We start from the raw sequence: 18,460 nt of genomic DNA on the forward strand, positions 1-18,460 counted from the left end.
AATTATACAGAGTGGTAGAGAAGAGTGCTCAACGGCATCCTTTGGCCTCCGGGACTGGGGATTTCTGTACATATGCTCCCCCTTTTCTGCCCCCCCCCACACAAATGAGAGGGGTTAGAGAGGGAAAGAGCATGAATGAACACACAGGAGATTAGGAGCCGTACCATGGGGTTCATGGTACCTTTCTTAGAGTGGCAAGCTATGCCAAATCCTTGTGCGTTTGAGGTCGGGGCTGAAACTTACAAGTGTCCCTGCTCCTAGGTACATTTGATCACATAGAAGGCTACTTACCTTGAACAGGGTGGGTCCATGGAGATATAAAATATAGCCCTGGGGCTTCCTGTAATCAATATATCAGTCATCAGCTATCCTGCCTTGTAGCTGATGTACAGGGAGGGAGATATTCCACTAATTAAAACATTCGGGATCAATACCTGTTAGTTTCAAGTATGTCCCAGGAATGTTCTTAAAGATTCGGGTGTCGGTGTGAATGGCAAGGGATATTGTCAAGCTTAAAATAATTAAATTTAGGAGTACAAAGTACAGGCTTGAAGACACATTTGTGTACTGTTTTCTAGACAGTAGTTACATCAGTGCACCACATTTCCTTTGTCATATGCACCTTTATTTTTTACATTAAGAATTATTGTATGTGTCTGGGTATTTTGTCTACGAGTGTATCTGTACACCATGTGCATACAATGTCATCAGAGGCCAGAAGAGGGCATCAGATTCCCTGGGCTTAGAGTTGAAGAAAGGTGTGAGATGCCATTTGGCTGCTGGGAATGGAACTTGTGTTCTCTGCAAGGGCACCCAGTGCTCTTAGCTGCTGAGCCATCTCTCCAGCCTCCTATACTTTTATTTTTAAATAGCCTCACCTGAAAGATACAACATAAACAGGCGTTTGACTTTTATACCCTTTTGACAATCCTCAATCATTTCCTCATTCTCTCCAGTGTGAAAAAAAAAATGTGTATGGCTAAATTTTTTAAATGATGGAATTCATTTCTGCCCTCAGTGAGTGTTTGGTCTTGTCATCTTAGGAATCTATGTCAATATAAATGTTGTCTTAATTTTTTTTTTTTTTTAACCCAAGTCCTCACACACGCAAGGTGAACACTCTACCACTGAGCTAGACACCAGCCTGCTGCACATATATTATGACCTCCACTCACTGGCAGGTTTCTAAATTTTGCCTGGGCAGACATTTCCCATCTAATTATAGTGTTGGCCTAAGGGCAGTCAGTGCTCGCTGGGCAGCCCCTGGGTGCTGAGCCTTTACACACACATGCTCATTGGATTTTATCTTGGTCCTTGGTGTAGGGACCTTATTATCATTTCCATCCACCCCAGTTCTCAGCTTCACTGAGGCTGAACAACCGCCCAGTATCACATCACCACACATCATGGAGCCATGGCTATAACTCATACTTATTGGGGCCGACACCCCTAGGCATACCCCTGTGATTACCAGACTGGCTCCTATTACATATTTTTACATATAACCATATACTGAAAGTAAAATCTGCTTCTTATAAAGGTATTCTGACGACTAACTTCACCGTCAAAACAGTCAAGTCTGTTGTTCTTTTGAAACACGGTGGAATCTCAGAAGACACATTTCTGTCTTGGCAAATCATATGCTTTTCAACTGAGTTTCTCAAATTACTATGATGTACGACTTTTAAAACGCTAACTGGAGAGATGGCTCAGCAGTTAAGAGCATTGGCCGCTCTTCCAGAGAACCAGGGTACAATTCCCAGCACCCGCACAGCAGCTCACAACTGTGACTGACACCGTCATAAAGACATACATGCAGGCCAAACACCAATGTACAAGAAACAAAAAACAGTAATACTTGAATTTTACGGGGAGCTGGAGGAGTGTGTAAAAGTGCAGTGTGAGGGTGGACACAGGACATTTTGGGAACACCTCCACTCCAGCCCCGTCTCCTCGTCCGTCCTTTTGTTTTCTGGACTCTCCATCAGCGATGAAGAGATTGAAAACAAAAGCAATTCGGGGCACACGGGGCTCACAGGTGTGCCCGGACACCCTGGAGATCTCCCGCTGACTTCTACCCTCCGCCCTTTCATCCCTTTCCCAAGTCAGAGGATCGAAAGAGGGCTGCCTTCAGGGAGACTGCCCTCTGCTTCTTAGCCTGAGTTGTTTCCAGGCTGTTTCTTTGCACTTAGGAATAATTTCTTCTGAGCCCTTGAACACGATCCAAGAGTCTTTATTGAGCCGTGCTTCTTGTGGGGGTGGAGGTCCTCCCGTGTGCGGGGCTGGCGTTGAATGCCTGGGTATAAAACAGGTTCCCTCGCCTCAGCTGCTTGGCGAAAGCTGTCCCCAACGCAACCCAACAACCAAACCAACCAAAATGCCCGGGTTCGGGGCCTGGCTGAAAGGATAGGGCAAGGCTGGGACAAAGACATAAATGTCTAGACTTGTGTTTCTCAACCTGTGGGTTGCCTAAGACCACCAGAAAACACAGATGTTTTGCACTATGGTTCACAACAGTGGCTACATTACAGTGGCAAAGTAGCAACGAAATCATTTAGGGTTGGAGGGGGTCACCGCCGCACGAGGCGGTAGTAGAGGGTCTCGGTTGAGAAAGGCCGATCTGGAATGTGTCTCCACCCCGTGAGAACTGGCTGATCCCTGCTGTGCAACCTTGGAGACTACCTTTATTCCTGACAAGGACAAACACAAGCACTGAAAGGAACAAACCCGTGTCTGAGTTGTAACTAACTCAGGTTTCTTTCAGGCAAAGCTGTGGGGCCTCTTCAGGGCACTCACAGAATTGAGGAAGAGGCAGACTCAGCACAGGGGCACAGGGCAGGTGGGGATGTGGGGACCCCTCAGATGGCCTGTCACTGCCCAGCCTTCTCACAGTGCCTGAGCCACGAGCTTTGGGAGACCTCAGTTCCTTTTGTCTCAGTGGACCAGGTGGGGACAGACGGGTGCTGAGTTCCTTGTGCTCTAGATGTAGCCACCACAATTGCTCAGTCTTCCTGGAGGCCTTTCCTTCCAGGAAATGCTCTTCCTCCCTGATAGTGCCCGCCCCACAACCCCAGTCAAAACAGGACTCCTACAGTTGTTGCAGGAATGGTTTCAGGGAACAATGCTAGCAAGGGCAATACTATTGCTTTCCCAGGGGAATTACTTTTAACACGTCTTTGAACTAACTTCCTTCCTGCCTTCCTGCCTGCCTGCCTTCCTGCTTTCCTGCCTTCCTCCCTCTCTCCCTGCCCTCCTCACCCTTTCTTTTCTTCCTTTTTTATGATGGGCTCTCACTGTGTCACTCAGACTGACCTTCCAGTGCTCCTGCCTCAGTCTCCCAAGGGCTGTGATTGTAGGCACGCACCGCACCATTGGATTAAAAGTGATTAGTCACTTAAAACCTGTCTTGGTAAAACTGGTGTGTGTGTGTGTGTGTGTATGTACCCGAGTGCGCGCATGCATGATAGGAGGTGTGTTTCTCCTTACTATGGGAAGATGAAGGCTTCTGAGCCGTACAGAAGTGATGTTTGCAGGCTGCAACTTCAAGGTTCCGTCTGCCTGAAGCAGACATTTTTCGCTGATAGCACTAATTCCCCTGCAGCTGCGGTTGCCGGTAAGCGCTCAGAGGAGGCCCAGCAGGTAAATTGCTGAAAGCATCCTGTGAAGAGCCATTAAGAGGTGCTGGGGATTAGGAAGACGGGAGGGGGCTGCTTTTCCTCAGCAAGACTGGGGGCTTGCTTTGTGAGTTTTCAAGAGAAGTTGAAAATCAAGTTAGGTCACATTTAAAAGTTTTTAAGGCTCTTGGTGAGTTGTCAGTGGCTCATTTGTAAACCTTACTTTACCCTGTTCATTTGGATTCCTGTCATTCAGAAGGTGCTGTCTTCCTGTTGATGACAAATTGGATCAGTTGCTGGCTTGGCTGCCCCTGTACTCATCGCTGTAGTTAATACAAGCTGGCAGCATTCACAAGTGGCTAAGCCGTATCCAAGCCACTTACCAGCCATCATTAAAGTCCGAAACCGGTTTACATGCTACTCCTCCTCATTTGCTCCAGGAAAATATGAGCATGGAGAAGGTGGCTCAGTGTCTTTCTCATGGAGGTTTGCAGTCAGTGCCACAACCTGATTTGAAGTGAGAGAATTTGTGTGATCTTTATTTTAGCCACATGTATGGCATAATAGCTGATATGGTGGGATCGAAAGCTTAAAATCCCTTCTAAAAGTAAGAATTAGCTCTCCCCTCTCTTATCTTGCTACTGCGGTTGATTCTAGATAGAAGAGATGCACAGAGCAGAAGCGATAGTTTTAAAACAGCAGCAGCAGCAATCACAAAGGAAATGAGAGGCTGATAACAAAGATACATATTACAAGCATCTTCCCAGGAGGATGCTCAGGTGAGCTTCTGACCTTCAGCAACAGCCACGGCTCCCACAATGCAAGCACAAAGAAATGAAACCCAGGTTCCGACGCTCTATTTATGTTTCTTTCTTTGATCAGAAAGCAAGGCAGAACCTCCTCCGGTTGGAGCTGAGTGGTAGAGTCAGCGCTTAGCGAGTGGGAGTCCTTGGGTCTAGTCTCTAGTGTAAAGACAGAAAAGAAGGGGAAGGAAGAAGAAGTCACTGTGCAGACACTCAGACACTCACTTATGAACCCAAAAGCCTGACCGAGTGTCAACACTTTGCCGTACTTATGTCAAGAATTTTTTTTTTTCTAAAGAAAGGAAACCTTTAAGGCAAAGTGTAATGCCACTGTTTCTTTCCATTGTCTTTGCTCCTGAAGGCCCCCTCTCCAAGAAGGGTGTCAGGAAGCCTCTCCTTGCACTTTAGTGTATATTGCTGTGCATATTTTTGCTTACTCACCATACATTACAAAGGTACCGCCCTGGCATATACTGACTGCCTACTTATTTTGTGTACTTTAACTAACAGTAGCGTAATGGCTTTGCTTTTGCCTCAGTCAACATTGTGTTTTTAATATTTATCTCCTAATACAAACAGGTCTGAATTAACTAATTCCAAATGTGTTAAGCAAATGTTTTTGAGTGGATAAGTCAACTTATTCTTCCAGTGATAAGATGTTTCCATTAGTTCTAATTCTTTGCTATTCCAAGCAGTTCCTCAGTGAATTCCTTAGAAACCACCTCTCATATTCAGCAGAATTTCACTGGGATACTTCCGTAGGTTATTGCTAAATCATAGGCTACCACTATGCTCAAATTTACTGAGATATTGTCGCAGTGTGCACCCCTGTGGTTGCTTCATGGTACACTCCACTTTGGGAGTAGGGGAACTGGCTCTTACCTAACAAATAGTAAACGATCCCGTTCTATAGCTCAGAGGCTCCATTACCAAACTCACCCCTCCACCACACCTGGCCAGGTGTCCAACACGTTTCTTTTTATGAAGTTCTCCCAGCTTGAAAGCTGTGTGTTTCATTTTTGGAAAAGAATAGAGAAAATATTAAAACACTGTTTATTTTTGCACATTTCTGGCAAATAATTGTGCCATGTTAGGTGTATTTTGCAGAAGGAGTCTTTTCCTCAATCTAAAGTGAACAAACACTCTTACCATGGTGCTCACGGCTTGAATGAATGAACAGCCTCTGACCTTTCCAACATTTTCACATGTCCTGAGGGAGCTGTCTAAACACTCGGAGCAATTTAAAAAAAAATATTTTCCTGCTTTATTTAAAATCTTTTGAAAGATAGATACTAAAACCCAGTAATTGTATGTCTTGGCACAGTTCATCTCCTAAATTCCTTGAGTTTTAGGGGAAGCCTAAAACTCAGGTATGCAACCTAAAATGTCATGTTAATGTTGCACAAATATGGGTCTCAGTTCCTCCCCCAACAACTTCCTGTACGTGTAACTGGAGCTGCTGCTCTGGGCTGACGCTGTTGATACATCTCATTTGGAGTTCCTTCCAGCTTCTTTCTGCCTAGGAGCAGATGGCTGCTGTCTGGGAGATAAGCTACATTCAGATTCTGTTTCTCAACCGGGGTCTTCTGAAATGTTAACAGAGCTGACTGACGACAGTGAATGACAAAGTGCATAGCAAAGTGCCTACAGCTTCTGGAGATGTCTGTAGTTTCTGTTTAGCACTCGGCACGGCACTTGGCTTTCCTCCTCCCATCTTACGCTCCTTGCACAGGCTTCAAAATTTTTCTAGCTCATTTTGGCTCTTGCTAGAAAGGCTGCTTTTAAATGTTGACTCTTGACAGAGCAGACCCCAAAGAGCTCCGAGTCAATAGCCACGGCAGGCGATGCCGGTCATGACAGTGTATAAACCCCTGGAGGACCCCCAACATGTGTTGTATGGCCTGAAATGCATAACATTTGTCAAGGGTTTTTTTTGGGGGGAGGGGGGCGAGGGGAGGGGGGCCCAGAGGCGATGTGCCCACAGGTATAGTTAGATCTGTGTTTTGAGGCTCGCACTCGCTACAGCTCAGATACTATCTTAGATCATGTAAGGATGGTGGTGGGTCAAGGGGCTCTGGCCTCCTTTAATGGTGGAAAGGGGGAGGGGCGTGTAGCTGAAAGTTATTAGGAGGGAAACTGCATGGCTCTGGTGGTGGTGGCTGTGTGTGAAGACCGATAGCAGAGTCAAGACAGATGAGTTTCTTCAACCCTACGCATGCAGCTATGAGATTTAAAAAGGTATATGGGAGCATCACAATTTCACATGAAACAGTACCTCAGTACTGGCCTAACCTCATGCCACATGCCGCTTTAGAATATACTTCCTGACAAAGGATGAGCTACTTTTTCTTCAAGGCAAGGAGGAGGCAAAAATAGTGGGTTTCTTGGTGGACGTTTTTACTGAGGGAGATTGATACTGAAACACATTAAGAGCAGGAAATCCATTTCCACTCATTCAGCATACACTTGTGAGCAGATGGTGTTCAGTTGGGCTCACATGTAGCCTAGACCCTGATACCTACAGGCCTCAGGTATTAGAGCGTCACTTGCTCGGGATCCTGGCTGAGAGTACTGAGGAGTGTTGTGTACCCTTCTTCTAATGTTTTGAGGTAATTCTCACCAGCAGCCTTTATGCAAGATGTCTTTGTAGGGAAAGGGTAAAACTATTTCATCAAAATTTTTCTTCCATTAATTATCAATAGTGGTGTTGAGGGGACAGGATAGTTTTGGTTAATCTCTCTGGTTGTTGACAGTAGTTTCAGGGGTGAGAGTTTTGAAAGTTGTTTGACTGACTGTCTTAAAAAAAAAACAAAGAAAAACAAAAAAATCATGATCCATCAACAAAAACAATTAATTTAATCTAAGTGTGATGCCTCTCTTTAGCTTGCTGGGCAGCAGCAGAGAGATTTGCCATATAGCATGTTTCCATTTGCTGCTGATATTCCAAAGCAAGTAACTGGAGAAATATTTGCCTCAACTGTGACACAATCCAAGGACTTTTCGCTCCTTTTGGGAACAACTGTGATAGTCTTGATATGGTTATGAGTCCTACATTTGCAGCTGATTGTCTATATTAGATCAGTGTTTGTCTTTTACTGGTGGAGGTGGTGAAAGGTTGAGGGAGGAGACAGGACATCAAGGAGAGCAGGAAGCATGCTGAGATGCTTTAAAATGACGGGTGAAAGGAAAAGAGAGATTCTTACACTGAGTCTAGGGGGCCTTCAGAATAGAAACACCGGTCAGAATTGGTATGAATGCCCAGGGTAAGAAGATCAATCCTTGCTTGGAAAGACAAATAGGATGGACATTGGAAGTAGGAGAAAATGAGAAGCAGGATAGGAGCCTACCACAGAGGGCCTCTGAAAGACTCTACATAGCAGTGTATCAAAGCAGATGCTGAGACTTATAACCAAACTTTGGGCAAAGTTCAGGGAATCATATGAAAGAAGAGAGACTTAGTAGGAACTGGAGAGAACAGGAGATCCACAAGGGCCAAATATATCTGGGCATAGGGGTCTTTCTGAGACTGCTTCTCCAACAAGGGACCATGCATGGATATAACCTAGAACCCCTGCTCGGATGTAGCCCACGGCAGCTCAGTATCCAAGTAGCTTTCCTAGTAAGGAGAACAGGGACTGTCTCTGGCATGAACTCTATGGCTAGCTCTTTGACTCCCCCTCCACCCCAAGGGAGGAGCAGTCTTGCTAGGCCACAGAGGAGGACATTGCAGCCAGTCCTGGTGACACCTGATAAGCTAGGGTCAGATGGAAGGGGACAAGGACCTCCCCTATAAGTGGACTTAGAGAGGAGCAAGGAGGAGGTGAGGGAGGGAGGGTGGGATTGGGAGGGAATGAGGGAGAATGCTACAGCTGGGACATAAAGTAAATAAACTGTAATTAATATAAAAATAAATAAAATATATATATATATATAAAGAATTGGTATGAATGACCATACAATAAGGTTTTTCTCTGGAAGATTTATTCTGTGTGTTATTTGGGAGAGGAAATGTGGGAGGGCTCAGAAAAAGAGGTGTGGTTTTCAGGATGCTCTGAGGAAACCCTTGGCAACTCTTGGGACGCTGTACCAACTCTATTCAAAATATACTCAATTCTGCCACTGGCCTTCTAAAAAGTCTGTACTCCTAAGAAACTATTTGTGTGTGTGTGTGCTTGTGATGTATATGTGCAGATGTGTGTGTTTGTGTGTGTGTGCACTTTCGTGTGTGTTTGTGTGTGTTCCTGTGTCTGTGAGTTCGTATGGGTGTGGAAGCCATAGGTTAACCTCAGGTGTCATTCAGGAGTCTTCTACCTTGTTTGGTGATACAAGGTCTATTCCTGGAACCTGGAGCTTACCATTAGGGCAGGCTAATAGGCCATCAGGCCCAAGGATCCCCCTCACCTGTCTCTGCCTTCCTGGTGGTAGGATTACAAGACTGTAACATCATACCCAACTCAACTCTCTCCCCAGACTCCCCAAGAAACTACTGAACTGCCTTATGCTTCCTGGCTGTCTCAGCATCTGGGGAAACCCCAGAGAATTACCACGGGATATGTAACTGCCTCATCTTCTGCTCCTGGACACCAGCTCACAGAAAGTGGTTTCTGGAGGGGCACAAGTGTGTCCCCATCCAGCATTTACCGCCGGTCTAGCTAGTAGTGCCCATAAGGAATATTTTTTTTTTTTGTCTTGTGCTTATTGCCTGGTTTGAAGTAGGTTTTTCTTTTCTTTTTCCTACCTTGAGGATTCTTCTAGGGCTGACCTAAGGCAATCATGGTGAGAGCAAGCTTGGCTGAGACACATAAACTCCAAAGAGAGATAGCTGTGCTCCTCTTTCTCTTTCTGGGATGTTTTTGGACGTCTCCTCTCTTAAGAGCTTCAGAGACTGACATCTCCTGTGAGGGGACAGTTTCTTTATTTCCCACCAGAGTCTGTTTTTACCAGTCCACTGCAGTTTCTCCACTTCCCAGCTGCCTTCGTCTGGGAGTTGCCCTGCTCTGTGGACGGACAGTGCCCGCCTTCCTCGGGTGCTTTTGAACAGTTGCATGCCGGAGACGGAGGACCTTTTATGTGCTTGTTCCAATCATGTCAGCGTGGCCTCTCCTTCCAGCTTGCTTTGTTTATCCGGCAGCTCATTATTTAAGACTAGCCTGTCAAAATGGGTTAAATATTCTTTGGGAAATATGGCCACATCCTTGAGATACCACAACTATGTTTAACACAGGAAAGATTGGCTTGATAAGAAAAAATGTGATCAACTTGCCTCACCAAAAAATATTTTCCTGTTACCCTGGCTGAGTTTCCACGATTCTCAATAGTCATTCGCCAACCCACGAGCCGTGAATCTCTTCAGCTGACATGGAAAGACACTAAGGGAAACAGGGAAAATGGTTGCTGATGATCCATTCTAACTACTTGACCTTCTGACCTCTTCTCCAGATATATGATCAAGATGGGACACTTCAGCACTTTATTGATGGTGGGGAGCCTAGTAAGTCGAGCTGGATGAGGTATATCCGATGTGCAAGGCACTGTGGAGAGCAGAATCTAACAGTAGTTCAGTACAGGTAAAGTATGTCTTGATTTACTGCCAGAGCCCTTCGGCTCGCACATACAAACTCAGGCTTGCTGCGAGCGGTGGAGAACACCCTGGAGAACTCAGTGTAGATTGGTTGTCCTTTGCTGGGTTCCTGAAACTGCCTTGGTTCCAGTGGTAGTGTTTCACGGACATTCAGAAATAAAAGTGCTAGCGCATGCCCTCTTTGTGTCTGTACACAGGCTGGAGTTACTCTATGTCACCACTTGAATGTCCGTACCGACCCAAATGAGGTTAGCAGCCCCACTGGCTCAGGGGTTACTCCCCCAGCAGAACACACACACACACAAATGGGAGCTTGGAGACTCAGCCCCACGTCTGTTCCTTCCAGTCTCCATCAGTCTGTCTCTCAAAGAGAATAAGTCTCATTTGCACAGAGGTCTGGAAAAACCAAGAACCCAATCTTGTAAGACTGGCCATGCTCAGCCGTGGGACAGAGCCGCAATGACCTCTCCTGCTCTCTCAGAATGGCCCAGAGCATCTGGGTCTTGCCCTTTGATGAGTTCAGCTGTGTTGCAGGTGATGCAGTTGTTTCAAATTAAAGAAGAGAAGCTCCCACCCACCCCCCCTCGCTCCTAAGATGAATGGGTAGAGTCCAGAGAGTGACAGATCCAAGCAGAGGCACCCTCTCTTTCCCAGAGTCACACAGGGGCGGGGCCTGGGCACATTCTGCCTCCACTTCTCAATACACCTGCTGTGCTCCACAGCACTCCCTTCCTCTCCCCAGTTCCTAAGGAAAGCTGGAATCAACATGAGAAGGCAGAAAAAAAAAATCAAACAGAAAAAAATAGCCCCACCACTAAGCCTCCTTCTCTCAAAATCCCTCGAAAACATGTGCCTTATAAATAGATGAGCTCAGTTATAAACAGCCATGTTCCCTTCAGAGTCAGAAGCAACTGTTTAGCTTTATTGGGCACCACAGACACATCAAAGCCAAGAGCCTTGTGCTCGGCAATTTGGAGATCTGCCTGAGGCTATTTATTTTCTTTTTTTTTTTTTAATTTTTTTTTAAATTTTTCTTTAAAGGGTGCACAAATCTGGCTTGCTCTCTGAAGGCCTCCAGTTCTAAAAAGAACATACTTGGGCAGTGCCTGACTCATCGCCTGGGTTTCCCACGCAGTTTTATTAAGTACTGGTTGACATGAAATAGTGCAGGCAACTCTGGTACCACCAACCTGGCAGCACACCTCTGCTGTCAGGAAGGTCTAGACATCCCTGAGCTACACACAATTAGCAAAGATTGTGTTTGTCCAGTCAGCAAGAGATAGTTTGGCCACAAGTGTAATAAACACCAAGGGAGCTCTTAAGGCAAGTTCTAAATTTGGGACAAGAAATCCCTTAGGGGAAGAGGGCATGAGCAAGTCATTACCTATCTGTCAATATGAAGTGGATTTTACAACTCTCTTTTCATGAGGGCTGAAGCTCCAAGCTCTCTCAGCCGATCTGTTTTGGATTACCACAGATCTTTATACAATGAGCTACAAAAACACAATTTAAAAAACTGGCATCCATCACTAGTGACCACGTCCAAAAGTAAGAAAATAGAAAAGCTGGACCCCGAAGAGCCGGCCTAATTTTTATTGTACATGAATGTCCTCTTCACAGAAAGTCAGCTGGTTTAAATTCATTCTGTTATGATTTGTAATATCTAAATGGAATTTTCTTCAAAGCGCCCTTGATTGATTGACCCTGAGCTGAACGTTTTGTTTTTATTTTGAGGCTGACAATAATGTTTGCTGGCATGTGTTCTACTTCGGCTGCGTTGGGACGCCATGAAGCTATCTTTATGAGTCATCCAACCACAATACTAAATACATGTCAGCAAAGGAAATATTATCTGAAAAGGGAAAAATCCCTTTGATGTGCCTCAACATGCAGGGATTTCTGCAAGCTTTGGAAGCTCTGGGTGCTTGTAGGGAACGGTGTACGCTTACACATTCCCCCCCCCCTTTCGGCCTACACTGTGCCTCAGAAGACCACCCATTGCTTGAAAACAGTTCTGGTCTTTCAGCGGCAACGTGTGTCATTTGGTTTTAGCACATTCATTTGCCGGGCGCTGTGTTTATATTAAGGGAAGGCAAACCCAGAGATGAAATGTTACAAGGGTGAAGTACAAAGTAGGCTCAATTTTTCTCAAGTTAGGAGATGTCAGTGATTTATAACTCGGTTCCAATTTTGATTTTTTTTTTTAACACAGCAGTGGAAAGAATTAATAAAATACACAGCTTTGAGAGATGCCAAGGCAGGAAGGGCAGCAAGGGCTGGACAAGTGGCTGGAGTTTCTGTCAGATATTCATAGAATGCCGGGGGAAAAAAACGTTCTGCTTAGCTAGCAGTGCCCTCGTGAGACAGAATGGCAGCAAGTGAGGAAAATAACAAGATAAATGAAATTTTTGCAGCTGTAAGTAAAATATTGAGAATCTGCACTTTTTTATTGATCTTTATGATCCTATTGCCAAGAGCCACTTTGTGGTGACAAAATCGTGAAAAATGTGGAGAAAGATTCTCCTTGTGTCTGCAGCATTCTACAAGGAACAAATTACACTGCTGCAGCCAATTCCTTACAGAAAGGCAAAATTTAAGGCCCACCAACCCGAAACACTTTTATCTGGAACTTGAGGCTAATATTTGTAACAATCCTTCATTGAGGAAACCAGCCTCGGCACCTCCTTCTTCTAAAAATCTGTAGATTTTTCTTAATGGCACCAAAGCTGCTGTTATAAAAGATGTTCATTTCTTGGTACTCTCACTCCATCATCCAGGGTGTAATCTTTCAGCCCAAGTAAAGTGCTCCTCTTGTATTTATTGAATTTCCATCTGTTTCACCCAAGATGGCTTTTCTCTTCTCCTACGTCAAACTTTGGAGGGGAAAGAAGGAGCAGATAAGAGGGATTTTTTACTCTTTTAGTCCTTATACCACCAAGGTGCTTCATTTTATTATGAATTTGGGAACTCCCAATGCCAAGGTGCCAGAATACAGTTAGTGCACTTTCTTCAAATGAAAAGTCAATAGTATTAATTTACATATGAGGTTGGGGTACTCTTGCCGCCTCTGCAGCTTGCCACCAGGAAGAATTTTTTCATTAGTGTGAGATAAAAAAAAAATTTTTTTTTTGTAATGAACTTTTCTTTTCCTGCTGTCTCCTGGGCCAGATTTCTGTCTCTTCAGGACCCTCTATGGAGGGGCAATGTGGAAATAAACTATTCGTTGTTTATCATACTGAGTTACAGGCTCTGCTCAATTGCCGGGGATCATAAGGTGGGTGTAGATTTATTATAAACTGTTTAGGTGGAGCTGGGCAGGATGTTTTGGGGGCAATAAAAATGTGGGATATATGAGCATTACGCCTTACTAAGCTGGGTTTTCTTTTGTTTTAAATAGGTCGAATATATTCTACCGAGCCTGTATAGATATTCCCAGAGGCACCGAGCTTCTGGTGTGGTACAATGACAGCTATACGTCTTTCTTTGGGATCCCTTTACAATGCATTGCCCAGGATGAAACTGTAAGAATCTACTTTAGCTCTGAATTCACACAAAAACATACCTGTTTCAAAAATAACTTTTTAAGAATGCATTTTGAAGCTTCTGAAATGTGGTTTGCTGTGATTCGAAATGCAACATGCATGGGTCATTCTACCACTGTTTCTTTTTCTGGCCAGCTTGTCCAAAGTTTCAAAGTCTTTGCCAGAGTTTTAAAGAATTGCTGAGAGAAAAAAAAAGTGAAGTCAGCTGGTCTCCACTGAGCACCCACTGTGTGTCTGCTTCTATGCTTGCCACTGTAAGAGGGAAAATGAGAGCGTTTCAGCTCTGAAGGGAGGCAGTCTTGTTGGAGCCATACTCTAAACAAAAATAACAACAACAACAAAAATTGTTCAGTCAAGACTTATCACCTCTGCAGCCAGTTGAACATGAATTAGAATAGTCATTAGAATAATGAGAATAAAAACCATAGGTATATGATTGTGGAATTTGGGTATTTCTAAAATTTCCTGTTTAAAACCAGGTCTAGAATCGCAAAATTTTCTTCTGTCATTGTTATTCTGCCAGCCGTTACCTTTAGAACAATGACAGAACGTTTAGGCTGATTGTGATCTTGCAGAAATTTCTACTTGAACATATTTCAAGTTGTTATTGGTGCTTTTGAAGCCGCTAAGGTGATATCCGTATCTGGGAGAGATTCAGGCAGTCCCAGAGTGCATCGGGACAAGTCTAGCTTCAATGATGCTGTATTTTCCTGTCATTACACTGACTCATCTGTGACATGATAATTTGATAGGCCACAAGAAAGAAACAGAGACAACAGATGGATTTGTCCAGGGGTGGAGAGCTTGGACTTGGAGGAAGAGGCCTTTTCCTACTCTCTCTCTCACTCACTCATCTCACACATGCCCTCGGCACTACTCATCACAGTGCCAATCTTTTCCTTGTTGTCATTGATGCCCTTATATAACAGAGAAATCTTTAAAGGGCACACTATCATCAGCTTTTCTGTTTTACCCTAATTCAAAACCAAGCTCACGTGGAGGCGTGAAGCTGGGCGTTCTCTTTACTTGCTGTGCTTCCCCTGGAGAGCGTCTTTTCTATTATGATGCCCTCGTTAGAGGGAGCGTCTGTTTTCAGTGAGGGAAATCTCCATGTTGGACATGGTTGTGGGGTTGGCATTAGAGCAGACACAAGCATGGAGGCCACTATGTTCTCCTTTCCCTGGGATGACACCCTGTCTGCCTCCCTCATGCCAAGAACTAGAAAAGCATCTGGGCTATTGGCATGGGTTTTCTTGTCCCAGAACCCTGACACGAACTCAGCTCCTAATGTGTTGAGGTTGAGCCAAAGGGATATTGGAAATCCCGTGAGCTTCCTTATTTCTTCCATGAATACACGCTGCTCCAGACTCTAAGATACTGCCTTGTGTGTTGAGCAGTAGGTGGGTGTAAACACACAAAGGTCTAGGGTTCTGATATATGGCCCACAGTTCAGACAGCCATTCATTTTTACTTACGGATCATCTACTGTGGGCCAGCATCTTTGCTAGGTACCACAACTACAGAAGGAAAACAGTCAAGAAATCCTATACTCATGGAGCTTATGCTCAGGGACACGGTGCTGTAAATACGTAATTCAACCTTGATCATACAGTGACGTGTTGAGGAGCTACTGATACAAAGGAAAGATGAGTATTCTAGGAACTTGGGACTACAGATCAGGGAATCTGATTTGAAGTAGTTCTCACTGGCAAGCTGGCCTTTGGCCAGAGTAAAGAGGTGAAGGAATGAGACGCATGTTGCTACTCTAGAGAAGAGCGTTGCAAGCAGCTAGCTAAACCCCTTAAAGTGTCAGGATGGAAATGCCCCTTGTATGTGGAAGAGCATCTAGGATGTTGGCCTGGGTGCAGTAGAGTGACAGTCCCTGTAAGTCAGGTATGGGTGGAGAGGGGGCATGTATCTGGTCCCTATGAAGACCTGGCTTTTACTCTGTGAGCTTGGTGATGGAGGCTAACATGGAGTTTGTAGCAGCAGTGATGTCTGGTTGAAGTTGTAGTAGGGTCAATCTGTCGTTTGAGTGCGGATCACAGCAGGAACAGTGAGGTAGGGCTCAGGGGCTCTTATAGAAATCAGGGAGAAGTAATGGTGGTTTGGAACAACTTGCAAGTGGTGGAGGTGGTGAGAAGTAATTGAAGAGGAGGCATATGTTGAGTAAGGCCGAAAGCATTTTCTGACATTTTAGGTATTGAGTAAAGGGTGTTAAGGAAGACTGAGCCTTCTAGACTAAGGACTGACTGTTTCCTGAGTTTAGAAGTAGAACTGGAAAGTGTGGAACGACCATGTAGGAATTGCCATGCCAACTTGCATCTCTGGATTAGAAGTCATGTGTTCATACACTGCTTTGCACCTTGTGACCCAAGCTATTACATGCCTGTGGTGACTGGGGTTGGAGGGAGGGCGTTTTGATGTCCATTCCCAGCCACCAGGCAGGGATCTGAGTATGTTCAGATTCGGGGCCAGAGAGCCATTAGAAGGGTGCTTTCTGGAACAGTGCACCATTTGTTTTCAGCCCTATCTCCTGCAGTTCCACCTGTGTGAAGCATTCTAGAGGGTGCTGCCGAGAGTGTCAAGTGAACTCTGCCAGGGAACGTACTGCCGTTCACTCCTGAACTCCACAACTCATGGCTTCAGTAGGAAAACCAAGCTGCCCCTTTAGGTTCAGGTTGGAGGTCTGTTAGGATGGAGGGAAATTTAACGGGAATTAAGTCATCGTCTAAAAGGCTTAACGGTGACAAAGCCTCTTTCCAATGAGGGTGTTATGAGGGTTTCATTTCACTTCCTGTCTCAAAGTCATATATCTGTTGTGGGGTTGGCCACCCAAGAAACCAGCAGCAGGCTTCATCAGATAGTGAGGGGAGAAGATGACTTCAGCTGTAATTCCGAGGCAGAGTCTCATCCCATTTGATCACAGAGCAGCCTCTGTGATGACGGCTACTCACTCTGTGCTGAGGACGGATTCAGGTGACTGAGGCAGATGTAGAGGGGCGAGGCAGGGAACCTAACAGACGGGCTTCCTCGCCTGTGCGGTCTAAATCATCTTCACCATCAGCAATGCAAAGGTGATTTTCACTCCACCTTGCCGGTCACAGAGGGAATTGGGTTTCAAAAAGAGCTTCCTGAGATCAAAGGATCACTAAGCAACTGCACTTCCTGAGAGTGCTGTGTGCAAAGCACAAGACTGCACGTGCTGGCCGAGGGGCTGCCCCAGCAGGTAAAGGCACACCAAGCCTGATGGGTCTCTGCACAGAACTGACTCCTGAAAGTTGTCCTCTGGCACACACACCATCTACACATACCAAACACACATATAACACATACACACCACACACACACACACACACACCACACACTGCATACACCACATACACACCACACACACAAACTGTACACACACACACCCACACACATACAACCACACACACCCACACCCACACACACCCATGCACACAAACACACCACGCACACGCACAGCACACATGCACACACCACAGGATAGACAGGGGACCTTCTATCACAGTTATGAGAAGAGACTAAATATTATCTCAGACAGGTTTTTCTTCGTTAGTGAAACTGATACTGGATCAAGATTTTTCGAGGAAAATGTGATTTCAGTTAGTGAATAGTACTTCTTAAGCACTTTCAGTTTTGAAGGGATCGTGTCCTCCCCATGGTTCTTTCAATGTGCAGTGCGCACACTTCCCAGCGATCGTGTGCGGTGGGACCTGGGGCTGAGTGAGTGCCCCTCTGTCAGCAGCATGTAGTGGTGGGGCCCCTGGGTGCACGCCTTGCCTGGACGTGCCAGCCACGCCGCCTGTGCTCAGGGAGGAGACAGTTCCCCACTCGGGCATCCGGGCTCTGGAAGCAATTCCTGTGTTGTTTTCTTTAAAAAAACAAAAAACTGTAGTTAAAATGGTTAAGAGCGTTCCAAAAGAGAGAGCCCCTCCATCCGCCGTGGGCCTGTCAAAGAGCCTGAAGGAACGCTTGTGTCGACAGATCACATCCGCAAGAAGGAGTGAGCTTGCCCCAAGCTTCCAGTGGGGGATTAGCTCCTGCAGAGTGCAAAGACCCCAGTGCCTTCATATTCCTTTCAGAGGAAATTAAAAGGAAAAAAAAAAGCCTAGGGATAAATGTTAAACAAGGCTTCGCACTGCTTGTTCTGTCTAGCGAATGAAGCTGAGGTGGCAGAATGTGAGACCTGGTGGCCATGCCAGAGTTGCCCTGGATTAGACCCTGCCCTGAGGAGGCCTGTTCCTTTCAGTTTTCAAAGAACAGCAAATCAAAAGGGCCACCCTGTACAGGGCCCCTGGTCCCCACCATTCTACTAACAACAGGAAACTTGATCCAGCCTTAGGAGTGCCCTGCTCAATGCTTTATCTATATGACCATGACACCATTCAACCCAACAGTTAGGTCTGTGTGTGCAAATCTGGAAAGGAAGCACTGTGATGGCGTGCAAAAACTAAGTCCCCCCACCTGAGTTTTGGAAGACAGAAGAAGGCTCATTAGTATACAACTTAAGCATAAAGCTCAATGAAGGCACCTCTTGGGGTAGCTACAGCAGAGACCCTGGGCCAAGAGGCATTAGGTTGCCAGAGAACCTACCCCCATACTTAGAGAGACGCTAGGATTGGACTCCTTATACAAACCCAAGTGTAGGAAGGTAGTATCCTGTCTCTGAATGGGGACTAGAAGAATGTTGACTCTAAGCCAAGGGCTCAAGAAACTGTCCATCTCAAGATACTGTGAAAACAGTACACACCATGCTATAGCTACAGAATGGTGTAGGCCTTGATTTTTATCCTACCTGCCAGATATAAAAGCTCTGCATCAAGAACCTAATATTAAAATTGGCCTAGTGCCTGGGGAGATGGCTCAAGTGCCTTGCAAACATGAGGAGCCAAG

At 45.4% G+C, this 18,460-nt stretch overlaps 1 protein-coding gene across 1 annotated transcript in view; it reads left to right on the plus strand.

The window, feature by feature from the left end:
- Prdm6 (PR/SET domain 6) overlaps nt 1-18,460 on the plus strand; it is a 102,251-nt gene that overhangs the window by 60,002 nt on the left and 23,789 nt on the right. Inside the window, exons 5-7 of the mRNA XM_055622831.1 lie at nt 9,857-9,984; nt 13,396-13,519; nt 13,814. Of these exons, the coding sequence (XP_055478806.1) occupies nt 9,857-9,984; nt 13,396-13,519; nt 13,814 (253 nt within the window). The remainder of the gene's footprint in view (nt 1-9,856; nt 9,985-13,395; nt 13,520-13,813; nt 13,815-18,460) is intronic.

Source organism: Psammomys obesus, unplaced genomic scaffold, assembly GCF_907164565.1.
Source record: "Psammomys obesus unplaced genomic scaffold, mPsaObe1.curated_primary_1811, whole genome shotgun sequence".
NCBI classification, from domain to species: domain Eukaryota; kingdom Metazoa; phylum Chordata; class Mammalia; order Rodentia; family Muridae; genus Psammomys; species Psammomys obesus.